At 44.8% G+C, this 13,253-nt stretch overlaps 1 protein-coding gene across 4 annotated transcripts in view; it reads right to left on the bottom strand.

Annotated features, from left to right (window-relative positions):
• The window catches only part of glra1 (glycine receptor, alpha 1), a 96,314-nt gene extending 84,725 nt beyond the window's left edge, over positions 1 to 11,589 (bottom strand). For 2 of the 4 annotated variants that reach the window (XM_030101954.1, XM_030101970.1), the window contains exon 1: positions 11,342 to 11,589. In XM_030101954.1, coding sequence (XP_029957814.1) covers positions 11,342 to 11,412 — 71 coding nt within the window. In that variant the 5' untranslated portion in view covers positions 11,413 to 11,589. The remainder of the gene's footprint in view (positions 1 to 11,341) is intronic. The other 2 variants (XM_030101960.1, XM_030101979.1) reach the window with 1 other exon arrangement.
• Between the last annotated feature and the right edge of the window lie 1,664 nt (positions 11,590 to 13,253).

Raw genomic sequence — 13,253 nt, 5'->3', positions numbered from 1 at the left:
GTCCTCATCGTCGCCTCTGCAGCAAAACTACAAAGATCGATTCCTTCTCAGAAAAAAACAGCCAGTGGGGTTCAGATATGGAGGAATTGTTGGAGTAAATACACAACACACACTCCGTCACACCTGGCTGGTCACTGGTTACTTTATTTCTTGTTGTTCGTGGCTCAGCAGCTCTTTCTGTATAAGTTATTCAGACCCGTTCACAGGGCTCTAAAATTTACATTATATTTTCTGCATCTGCAAAATGAGGATAATACAGCCCATAAAGTGTTATATTACATTTTGCTACAGCCACAAAACCTCATCTTGGATTGCTTTTATCAGGTTTCATTACTCAAATTTAAAACAATACATTTTATCAATTAAACTTTTAGCTTTAAAGTAGTTTCGAAGTATTTTAATAGTTTTGATAGTTTTACTTTTTTTTAGTTTTTCAATTGGTTCCAGCTATTTCAGCAATGTTACCACTTGTGTATCTACTTCAGCCATTTTTAGTGATATTAGCCATTTCAGCTGTTTTAATTCGTTAAGCCATCCAGCCACATTTGAGCTATTTTAATGCTATTAAATATTTTGTGTAGATGCTATTTTTAGTTGCTTTAGCTATCTTCTATTTTGGCCATTCTGTTCATTTCCTTTTTCTTTTTTAATAGGCTTTCGAGATCTTCTTTATTTTAAACATTTTAGCAACATTAGCACTATTAGCTGGTTTCGCTGTGCATCTTTTGCCACCTCTTCTTTCTGGTTTAGTTTGAGCTACTTGAACTCTGTAAGCCTTTTTCAATTTTAGCTTTAGAACTTTATTATTTTAATTCACCAATTAGCTTTAGCAATATTGGCTCTTTTAGTTGTTTATATGTTCCCGCGCTCAGAGTGGACAGTCTGTCCAGGCTCACGTCTTGGCTGAAAGGTTAACCTTTTTTTAACCATCTTCTCTGTTTGATATATCTAGTTATTTTAATTTGAGCTGTATTAGCTCTGGAAATCATTTGTTCGTTATTTAAAGTGGTTTGGGGCAGTGGTGGCCTCGAGGCTCGAGAAACAGACTGGGGATTAGGAGTTTGCAGGTTAAAATCCCACAGCTGATGGGTGTGAGTCCTGGAGTCCTTTTCTTCAGTGATTTTAGTTTCCCCTTTTAGCCATTTTAGCAGCACCTTCCTTGAGCTATTTCTGTGGTTTCGGTTGTTTTATAGCTTTCAGACTTAACTTCCCACCAGAAGTAAAAGAAACCATGTAGGTGACTTTAAGGAATGTGGCACAGATTTTTCTTGCCTGCTGTGCAAATGAAAGTTATTTATTCAGATATAAATTTATAAGAAGCTGAGGGAGTCTCCAGTATATTTAAAGTTCACTCATTTTAACTTTGCAGTGCACGACTGGATAATTCATCAGGTTTCAGTCGCTCTGCTGAGAAATGTATACTGCACAGGTTTGTATGTTCTATTATGCTATCTTTGGGCTAAAGGTGTTTTTATTCCATCTGCGCTGAATTGTTTCTCATGCCGACCTCTTCAGGTATCTGAGGAATTTGTGTGTCAATGTTCCCACTTGGAAGCTGTGAGTATCACAGTGTCAAAGTCTCAGGTCGACGTCTCTCGTGGGAATCTGGGCACAGAGGAAATCTGCAGCGAGCAGCTTTGATTCCTCATGAAAAGCAGCAAAAGTGTTGCGCTGTTTTTCCCTCGAATACACATTATACGAAGAAAAATACTATTTCCACTTCAACTCCACCTCAAACTTAAAAAAGACAAATTACAGGAAAGCACAGGAGGTGACTGTAAAACAGACTGAGACGCTGATACAGATACTCGAGATAATCAAGATCTGAAATCATGAATGAAAAAACAAAAATGAAGGAAGTAGACTTCCTCCTGTAGCTGCATGCTAATTTCCATGTTTGTCATCATGTAAATATGTGCTATCCTCCATATTTGTAGTTCTGTAGCGACACGCTATCCTCTGTTTGTAATCCTGGAACTAGAAAGCTAAAAATGTCATTGTAGTGGACGTCTTGCCGAAGCTTGCAGCTGATTGGAGAGCATCTTTATCGATCTATCTGTCCATGAGGTCGTTTCTAATTGGCTAACAGTGTTCAGACGACCAGTCAGATGGAAAACTACATCTCTGTGTTTCGTCAAATTGATTTCATTCCCCACATGAAAACTCCAAAAACAACTCCCCATTTCTTTCATGTTCCTACTTCTTGGTAATTATTTCAATATTCAAGACACTAAACTGAGAAGAACCTTTTATTTTCATCTTGTTAACACGTGGACGAGCAGGAGCATCAGTCTGAGCCAGATGATGCCATCGTGACCAATGAAATGCACCGTGATCTGCAGAAAATACCCATGGGAGAGTTTCACAAATGCTCCATACAATCGGAAATAGATGTCATGTTAGCCTCGGGTCTCAGAGGGTTCAGTAGCCTGGAAGAAAACAGCATCTGAAGCTCCCGCTCTGCCACAGGATTCACACTGACCACACTCCACTGCAGACGCACCGTTCCTCCAAGAAACCCAAGCACCCACTTTGTTACAGTCTCAACCTCAAAGCAAGCAGAAATTACACTGATTTATTCATTTAGTTTAATATCCAGTCCCAACGATGTTTAGCATTCTGTGTGTCTTTACTCGGTTAGATCTAAACTGTGATGAATGTGTGTTTGCGTTACAGCAGAGAAAATTGAGTTTCCAGCCACTCAGCTGAAGGATGATTAATGTCCCTTCAGACGTGAGACAAATGTAATGTTTCTCTGTCTAACTGCTGGGTAAGCTAATTGGAGTTAGCCCCAACATTAGCATCAGCTAGCTCACTTCTCTGTCTGTGTGTAGCACATAGCATTATAGCTGCTAACGCACTAATCACCTAATATTAAAGTGATTTAGCAGCTGTATAAGTTAGTTAACTGAAATGTTAACAAATACAATTGATTTAATAGCAGTACTGCTAACATATTGAAATGAGTCAGCAGCTTTCATGCTAAAATGTACCGAGTAATGATCAAAATATGCTAGCATCTCCAGTGCTAATGTAGTAAATGGGGAATTTAACAGTGATTTAGAAGCTGAAATGCTTATTTAATATCGGTTTATAACAACATAACTGTGCTGCCATGAAGTCCTAACAAAGAGAAGTGAGTTAATAGCTGCATTGTTAACATATCGGGGTGAATTAGCAGCTATAATGCTCACACATCAGCTCCAGTTACTGTAGTCAATGGGAAAATAGTGATTTTTGGGATCATATGATTTTCCCCCATTTTTTTTTCTGCATGCTTATGTCCACACCCCTTGAACGGGTTAATTCAGTGAAAAAAAAGAAAGAAAAGATGAAATATCAAATGAATCTATCCAAAGGTTGGATAATGTAACTTGGCCTGTGATTGGCTGCAGGCTGCCCAGAATGAATGCAGCGTACTAACACAATTGCCCCCCCCCCCTTCTTATCGTTTTGTAAAGGTTCTGAGTCTCGTCACACAGGAGTAGCCTGCTGCATCAGAGCAATTTGAAGTCAGTTTCCATCCCGCGCCTCCTTCCTTGGATCCAGATAGATCCTGCGCCGTTCCAAGGACTTCAATTTGTCTCCTGACCTGCTGGAGATGGATTGGCTTCACCCTGAGACGTGCGGCGCTTCCTGCATGCAGCTGCTTCGCCAAGGCCAGCCGAAGGTTACCTGGCAGCCAAACGGCCGGAGGCACAGCCGAGCCTTCAGCAGCGATGCATCACCGTGTCCTCCACATCCTGCAAACATTTTCCCTCTCATCAGTCAGCGGATCGCTGAGAGCTCGTATTTCACCGCCGAGGTGAGCTCCTCAGACTGCTCCTACAAACCGCTCACTGATTCCACTCGAGGGGATGAAGCGTTTTTATTGAACGTAGGGATCTATGGAGGGAAAGGTCGCAGCGCTCTGCACATTGTACTCGGGCTGAAGATGAATCGTCTGCATACCGAGGGAGCCGCCGCGCGCCCGTGTGCATAGTAACGATCTGTGCAAGCATCCGGAAACGAGCGGGCCGATCAATCAGCGTTATCACAGAGAGGCGGACGTGAAGCGACTGAAGCTCCTGATCAGAGGAGCACAGGAGCCACCTCCGATTCTCAGAACTGCAGAGGCTTTACTGGAAGCACGGCGACAAAACGAGAACCTCAAGCGTCCTCGACAGCAAATCCCCAGAATCACCCATAGCAGAAACAAACATTTCCCAGACGCCTGTCGACTCTGGTTTTGAGGACTTTTAATGGTTCACATCTTTCAAAAGTTTAGACTAGGTTATAGAACCCCTCCAACAATAATGAAACTACTGTTCAGCATCTTTGAAGAAACATTACTCCAGTTTTCAGCTTCTCCAGCTAAGATCCCGCCCCCTTTCCCCTAATCAACCAATCAAAGCAAAGTACAGCTGGAAACACTTCAGGGAAAAAAGTGATTGACAGGTTTTAGTTGTAGCTTTACCACACTGCAGCTCTGTTTATTTAGCATCATTTAGACTGATACAGCACACTGGAAAGTGAATGTAAGAGGGAGCATGAGTAATATTTAGGAAAAGATTTGAACATAATAGATTTGAATATGATAAACAATAAAACAAATAAGGTGGAATATTTCAGTTTGTGTGGAACAAATCTGAAATGAAATAAAGATCTTTTCTGACATAATTGGGATTCAAACCTGGGTCCCTCACAATCAAGGTCAAGATTTCACCCAACTTTCTAGCGCATTCTCATTTATTGTTTTTTTGATGTATGTTCTGATGAGACGGATGCCATTCCTTCTGCTTTATTGTGATTTATTGTTAAAACTCAAAGCTAAGAAGAAGAAATCACGTCCGATTACCCTCCCGTCTCTTTGAGAAAATGTCGCCCGATGCCAACCAAGGTTGTCCTGCAGTAGGCGCCACTGCTGATTTGTGTTTTCCACCTCGTCCACACAGCAGGACAATGATGCATTCAGCCTGTAACTGTCTTCATATGAGTGAATGCTAATTTCCCCTGAGAGGCCTTCACTGTCCGCACGCTGCAGTTTGTCGGTGTAACCCTCCTCCTCCTCCTCCTCCTCCTCCTCCTCCTCCTCCTCCTCCTCCTCCGGTCTGAGCCCGGCGGACGTCCGCTCAGAGGCCTGTCCGTCACGCTGAGTGACGGCTGGCTCGTCCCGGCCTCTCTGCGATGGCGTGTTGGCATTCAAGTGAACTGACCGCTCTGATTAATCATTCCTGCCCGGGCGGGTCGATAGACACAGACGCTGCTCGGCCGGGCCGAGGGAGCGCGTCCGCCCTGCTGCTGCACTTTAAGTCGATTGCTGGCTCAGATATGGACTGTAAAAATGGCACAAAGCATTATGGGTAATATGCACGAACACCAGGCTTGTTTCTACATTTGATGAATGTTGTTGTTTTTAGAACCGTGATATGATCTGAATATAAACACATTCGCAGATGATGTTCATGTGTTTAGTTTTTGCGATTGGTTGTCTTAAAAACAGTGCTCTTTCTCTTGCCCCTGCTTTACCCCAGTTGTGACAATGCTGTGATTTTGTTTTGGTAGATTTTGTTGGGGGGTGTAAGTTAAGGAGGGCAACAAAACGCATTGCTTCTTTTAAGGAAACTCGTAAAATACAGTGTAGTCTCACTCATTTGACAGATAATCCTCAATTTAAAAAAAAAAAAAAACTTACTGTAAAGTCCAGCGACTGCCTGCATGTGTTCCTACAATGCTTTCTTTTAGATTTAGAAGATTTGCATTAAATCTGGTGAATGGGTTTTATAATCCACTGGACAAACTCAAAAGGTTTTATGCTGACAGTCTGAAGTCTATTTGAGTGTATTAGTGCACGAATCTGTGCACATGGTTCATGGTTCTCTTATTTATCCACAGGGGTGTTTTGGGGGGAAATCAGGTCAAACCTACCAAATTAAAAAAAAAAAAACAAAACCTCACATCCTCCCATTCCAAAAAAAAAAAAAAAACCTCATGAGGCACAAAGAAAGCAGCCAGGGGCCGCATGAGGTCCACGGGCCACGGGTTAGCTATGGCTGCTCTAAATCATCAATAACTAATACTTAGTCCCACTTATTAACTGCTGCACTTTACTAACTTGCAGTAATTTGGACTTGAGAGCATAAAACTGGTTCCTCAGCTTCTTCACATTGTTTGAATAATGAAACTCTTTGGGAAAGAGGCAGAACTGTGTCAGTGAGCAGGGACATTATTTCACCTGTCGTGACGGAAATTGCAAATACTCGTTCAAATATGGGAGTGAATGATGAAAATCTACGGTCTCTGCTCTCCTGCTGATGAATAACAAGAGCTCCCGCAGACAGAGAGAGGAAGATATGTGTGACCATTAAATGTGTATTCATCAGGTTGGCCCCGGCCATTGACAGGCTAATCAATGTTTAGTAATAAGGCTGGATGTGGAATGAGGTGAGGGGGGTCCGGGTCGGGATGGAGGGGAAAGAGATATCAATTAGCAAGAACTGCAGAGTCCGGAGCCCGGGAGCTGAGACGGCAATATTCGGACTGCGCTTCATTAACTAAACACTATGTGCAGAATGCAAAACTCCTGCAGACCCCTCCCACCCCCTCTTCATCCCAAACCCGCCGCCGCCGCCGCCCGGCCCCGCTGTGCACGGCTGCCTCATTCAATGGAAATGAGGGCGTCTCTGCAGCAGGTAGCAAACGGCCTCTGATGGCTCTCATAATGAAACAATACGCACACGTGATGCAACGGGAGGAAATATGCGAGGCTCCTGCAGGGAGGAGACAAAAAGCAGGACCCACGCTCGTTTCAACATCACATGGATTTGCATACAATAAGTATTCAGTGGAAAATGGGATAAACAGGCTCATTCAGTCAACAGTTTGTTTCCAAGAAGGCCGAAAAATCAGTGTAACAGCCCTCTGTGTGTGTGTCGGCTCTTCTTTCAACAGGCAGATAGATGGACACAAAACACAGGAAAAGAAAGGACATTGTGATGATTTTCACTTAGGTTCACTCTGATTTGGTACTTTGCATGAATCTCGTGTTCATATTTTTGGTCAAACTCTTACAAAGTTCACCTGCGTGTCACTGGGTATTTAAATACTTGAATATCTGATAAAGATTGGCAGGACACCCATTTGACATTTACATGACATTTGCACGACATTCGTTTAACATTCACGCCACAGTCGTATGGTTCGCTCAACTATATCTGGACATTTAACAAGAGGGTCACTCACAAACATCCCAGCGTCAGAGGAACATTGACAGGACACTGGCGTATCGCTGGCCTGACATTTGCATGGCAGTCCTGTGACATTAGGATGTAACTCGCTCAACCGTATCACAAAAATCGCGTGACATTCGTGTGACACTCGCTTGACTATGTCCCGGCATTCGTACGGCACTAAAGTGACACTTGCTCGACACTGACCTGACATTCACATGACATCCGCACGATGCTCGCTCATCACTCAGATGACACCTGCTGGTTAAAATCTCTGTAGTTGGACGGCATTTGCTCAACAGCATCTTGACATTTTCAAGACATCAGCCTGGCATTGGCAAGACATTCGTCTCACACGTGTTCAGCACAAAACAACATGTACTCAAGATGTTAGGCAAAGAAACTCACTTGATATTGTTACGACATTCAGTCAACGATGTCTCAATGTCAGAACAACACTGGATCAGCTTTCATTAGTTTGTTCAGAGTTCAGTCGAGATTTTCTAGATGAAATTATCGCAAAACAACAACGAGACGCAGTTGAGAAACATTAAAAATAGAAAGCACTAACTTTCTCTGTCTTGAGTTCATGAATCTTTTGGTTATTAAACATGACTAGAAGATGAAGAGCAGACCAACCCGTTGAAAGCTTGTTTCTCAGTCTCTTTATTTCAAAAGAAAATAAACCGAGAAGCAAAAAAAAAAAAAAAAAAAAAAAAAAAAACAGCGAATTTTTGAACATTCAAAATTACAGTGACACATTGGTGAGACCTTGTTGTAGTTTTTTGGGGAGAAAACTGAATCCTAATGTACTAATAAGAGTATTTAGGTGATTTTATGAGGAAAAAAAGAAGTAATTTATCCTGAACAACATCAAATTATGTCTCTTTGAATTTATGATACTAATGAACTGTTTTCAGCCATAGAGAAGAAACTTATTTATCATTCAGGTGGTTAAAAACCTTCCTCTTTGTAGAACAAGCATCATATAGAGCCCCAAAACACAGTTTTTGTTTGGAAGTGAAGTAGAAATGGGGGTCATCTGTTGATCAGTCTGATTAATTAGTCCTCATTATGTAGCAAAGACAAACATCAGTGTGCCACGTCTGGCGGTCACGTGTATTTAACGTGACTTCAAGATGTATGCAGTGAATGCGTCGCCTCCTGCCTAAAACATACTGTTTCTGTCTTTATGAGACCGACTCCACTTCGTGGGTCCTCTAGATCTGTCAGTCCTCATTATGTAGCAAGTATCAGAATGGGTGTGAGTGCATTCAGTTAAAATTCTTATTCTTTCTGTTGATCACTCGTGAGGCACATTTCCATCGAACACTTAAAAAAAATAAAATATTTCATTGTGTGAGAACGAGAGTGTATTTTGTGGGTAAATCAAAGATGAGAAAACAATGAATATGCTGCGTCAGTATTTACACCAGTATAAACAGAGATGTGGGGCTGAGCTCTCCTGCGGTGCAGCTGATCACTGTACGTCTAGCAGACTTAAATTTCATTTATCACCTCTGAAACTACACCTGTACCCTCACTTCAGGGGAATAACGTCCCTTTGGTTCAGTACGTGCTAACGATCACTGCGGCATTTGACTGCGGAGAGAACTTGAATGCAGCGTTTGGCTGAGGAGAGACCCTCAACATGGCGGGGAGGAAGGCCACGAGTGCATTGTTTGGCTATCTAGAGACCCTGAAGGCATCATTTGAGTGTGTAGGGACCTTGCCTGGCTGCAGAGAGACCCTGAAAGCAGTGTGGAAAAAAAGCCTGAACGCAGAATTTCACTGTGTGGGCATCCTGAAAGCAGCAATTGGTTGTAGCCAGACCCTGAACGCAGCATGAAAAAGGACCCTTCATGCAGTGTTCGGCTAGAGAGAGGCCCCTGAAGGCAGCAAGGAAAAGAACCCTGAACACAGCGTAGAACAGGAGCCTGAATGCAACATTTGCCTGCAGTGGAGCCCTGAACACACTGTGGAACAGGTCCCTAAACGCATCGCGATGAGGAGGCAGTGGTAGCGGCAGCGAGGACGAGTAACCGTAGCCTCCAGAGGGGAGAGGAGCCGCGAACGACCTCAAAATCAACATGAGAGCACGAGGATGCAAAAAACATGGCGGCATGTGGCTGCTAGAAGAACACTCAGAGCGGACTGGGTGGTAAACATGGGGACTGTTTCAGAGGGAAACCTGCTGAGAGTCCATTCATGTTGCAATGTAAGAGGAAATAAAACCTGGAAGGACCCGGTAACAGGTAACCCTGACCAATCAACATTCAGAGGGAAGAATTTCTATAGAAATAACTGCAATCTACTACTTATTTCAGTTACATGTAAAGTTACTCCACTAATACAGTAAATAAACCACGAACTTTAAGTATAACCTGATAGTATTATTCATTAACTGCCTATTGGAGCAAGCTCTAATAGTAAATGTAAGTAATCAAGTACTAACTTCAAGTTACTAGCTAACAAACTGTACTTTGGAATTGACAACAACTAGTTTACATTTGTTAAAGAAGGAATTACAATACTTAAAGTACAAACTAAGAACTGTAACTCGACAATGGTACACAGTTTTAGTAGCGACTAAAACACTAATTAAAACAATAACTTGTAACTATAATCAAGTGCTCACATAGAAATACAACGGAAGTTAACTCCACTAATATAGCACTTAAAGTAGTAACTCATAACTAATAAACGAGTTGTTCAGTTACTAGTACAGTAACTTCACAATTACAGTACATTTAACCAGTAACTAGTTACTTTAATTGCAATGAAGTACTAACTTGTAAAGTAACTCAAATCATTTTTCAAGCACTAATTACTGTAATCGACTATTCTTTGTCAGTCAAAGTACCGACACTAATATATGAATCGTAATTAGTAATTTTAAACGAATTAGATGCTAATTTCCAGTTCCATGCACAATAAATCCTACCAAACTTAAATACTTATAAAGTAACTACACCGTTATTTGAAACAGCAATAAGTAACATTTAAAGTAATGAAGTAGTTAGTTTCAGCTACCTGCTGACAAAGAAAAGTAACTGCACCACTTCAAGCAGCAACAAGTTATGTTTAAAATAATTGACTTGCTTTTGAAGACTACTTAAGTAACTACCCTACTCGCTGAATCAGTACTACTTAACTTTTATCGTAATTAAGTACACACTTTTGGGAGCAACTATTAAATTAGCTACAGTGCTACATCCCGTTGAACAAAGTAACTTTAAATCAGCTCATTTTGCTAACTGCTAGTTAAGTAACTACACTACTATTTAAAACAGTAACCAGTCCCCTTTATTACACCCAAATACTCATTTTTATATTATGCTAATACTAAAGTGACTTTACAACTTTTTGAAGCAGCAACATATAAAATTTACAGTAGTCAAGTACGTACTTTTCAGATGGCTATTAAAGCAACTAGTATTTGCAGCAGCTGAGCAAACTTTATAAGTTAAATCAGGGTAACTGAAGCAACATGTAGCTTTTACTGTAATCAAGTACCTTATTCAGGTATTCAACTGCAGATTTATTTGAATCAGAAACAACAGGTACTCGTTTTCAGGAAGCCACCGATAAAGTAACTAAACGTGAAAAGTACTTGCTTTGTTAGTTAGAAGAGTAGACTTTACTGAAAGCTAATTGAACCAGTTTCTCGTGATTCAGTTTACGTCACATGAAGCTGAAACACCAGCTAAAAAAACAGAATCGAGTAAAAACCCCTGTAAGCACCAACCCACTCCACTGCACCCCCCAACACACACGCGCCTGTTGGCGCTTCTGTGCGCTCCGGCCGCGAGAGGGCGCAGCTCTCCGCGTGCTCAGCGCTCTATGGACCCCAGAGACTTTAATTGAGCTGAGCAGGACGCGCAGCCTGAGTGCTCATGAGCAAACACACACACACACACACACACACACACACACACACACACACACACACACACACACACACACACACACAGACACACACACACAGCTCAGAGGAAACTTCCCTAACTCCCCCCTCCTCTCCCTCCTCCGCTGTCAGACTTCGTCCCAAACGGCCGCAAAGCAATAAAAATGCAAATGTGCGCACGTTGATCGCGCCGCAGAGCGCCGGGACGCGTCGTGCACGCGCTTACCTGAAGAACACCACCGTTTCCCACAGGTAGATCCCGAGCGCGTTCAGGCGGCACATCTTGGCCAGTCTCATGTTGCTCGCAGGGGGGGTGAGGGCGCTGCGCTCCGGAGGGGGTGACAGAGAAAATATCCTTCAGTGGAGGAGGATGAGGAGGAGGAGGAGGAAGAGGAGGTCGAGGAGGGGCGGGGGGGCTCGTGGTTACGGCTGATGACCTCCAAGGTGAGCCCCCAAAATTACAAAAAAAAAAACAAAAAAAAAAAGAAGAAAAAAAAATGTTCCGCTTCTTCTCTCCGCGTGCGCGCGTTCAGATCCGGAGCCGCCGGGCGCTCATGACCTCACTCCACCGTGAAATCACGCTCATGTCTCCCCCCCCCATTCCACGTCTCTCACCCCTCCAGCGCCGTGACCGAGGAAATCCAACAGATCCAGCCCGAACCTGCGCTCAGCGGCGCGGACGCGGGCGAGGCGGAGGCACCGGCGGGGCTGCGGGAGGACGCGCGTCCAGGTTACTGGTTTTTTGGAGGAAGGGTGGGTGGGTGGGGGGGCAGAGAGGGATGGATGGAGGGAGGAAGGAGGGAGAGAGGACGGAGGAGCTCAGCCGCTCACGGGCTGCCGTTAATTGACACACTATTACACCCAGTTACTGTGGAGTCCGTCCGCCGCGGCCACGGGCGCAACGCAACATATTCCATCCGGGTGCGCAGGGAGGACGCCGGGTTGTGCGTGTGTGTGTATGTGTGTGTGCATGTATGTGTGCGTGCGTGTGAGTGTGTGTGTGTGTGTGTGTGTGTGTGTGTGTGTGTGTATGTGTGTGTGCGCGGGGGGACCTCCCGTCTCCGGAGGACCCAGGAACCACAGTGCGGTGCGTGCTGTATTCCCCAGATCCACGGACGGGATGCTCTCGGACGTGCGGCTCCTCTCCGGCGGCGCGCGTCCCGGAGGCGTCGCTGTGGATCCGTGCGGGAGTCCCGCTTCAGACGCGGAGGTGCGCAGGTACGACGAGTCTGCCTCCTCCTCCTCCTCCTCCTCCTCCCTCTCCTCCTCTCCCGCTGCTCTCCTCCCTCACCTCCTCCTCCTCGGAGTTGTCTCCCCGGGGCGAGCAGTAGTAGTAGTAGTACTTGGCGCTGCAGCAGCACGGCTCAGATGCTCCCATTGTCTGCAGGCGCTCAACTTGGAAGACGCGCCGGCGGCCGCCGCCGCCGCTGCTCGTGCTCCCGGTCAGCCGGCTCGCGGCTCCGGTGAGCGGCTCCTCTCCACGCGCGCGCTGCTCGGACGCAGGGGTTAGAGCGGGGCGCGGAGCTGCGTGTCGGACTGATGTGGACCCTCTTCCATGGCCCCGGCCGGGCGCGTGCGCACACTCACACACTCGCAGCCACGTGCACGCTTGCGCGCACGCACGCACACAGGTAGAGCGGGGACGGCAGCGGCAGCTCGGTGCGCTCCCACACTCTGTTTTCTTGCTGCAGTCATTTACCAAACTCCAAAAAACGCACCTCGCTGCGGACGGACACGCCCCCCGCCTGCTGCGATTGGCCGGCGCCGCTCGAGCTCGCCTCTGATTGGACAGTGGAGGTGTCACTACCTGGACCCGAGCTCTGCCTCCAACAGCCCCCCCCCCCAAAGAAACAGAAGGAACTTAGTGAGGAATTGTGTGCGTGCCCGCGCTTTCGCGCGTGCGACAGGTGTGCGTGTTGCCTGTGCGTGTGTTTGTGTTTTGTTTGTATGTGTCTGCGTTAGTGTGTTAAGTGTCTGTATGTGCACCTCTATATTATTTGTGTGTGCTTATTTTTAATGTGTGTGTGTGTGTGTGTGTGTGTGTGTGTGTGTGTGTGTGTGTGTGTGTGTGTGTGTCCATGTGTGTAAATGTGTGTGTTTACAGAGTGTATTTGTGTGTGTGTGTCGGGTGTTTGTTT

This window comes from Salarias fasciatus, chromosome 2 (assembly GCF_902148845.1).
Source record: "Salarias fasciatus chromosome 2, fSalaFa1.1, whole genome shotgun sequence".
Taxonomy (NCBI): domain Eukaryota; kingdom Metazoa; phylum Chordata; class Actinopteri; order Blenniiformes; family Blenniidae; genus Salarias; species Salarias fasciatus.
Note: the sequence above shows the minus strand (reverse complement) of the source record. Positions and strands in the feature narration are given on the sequence as shown.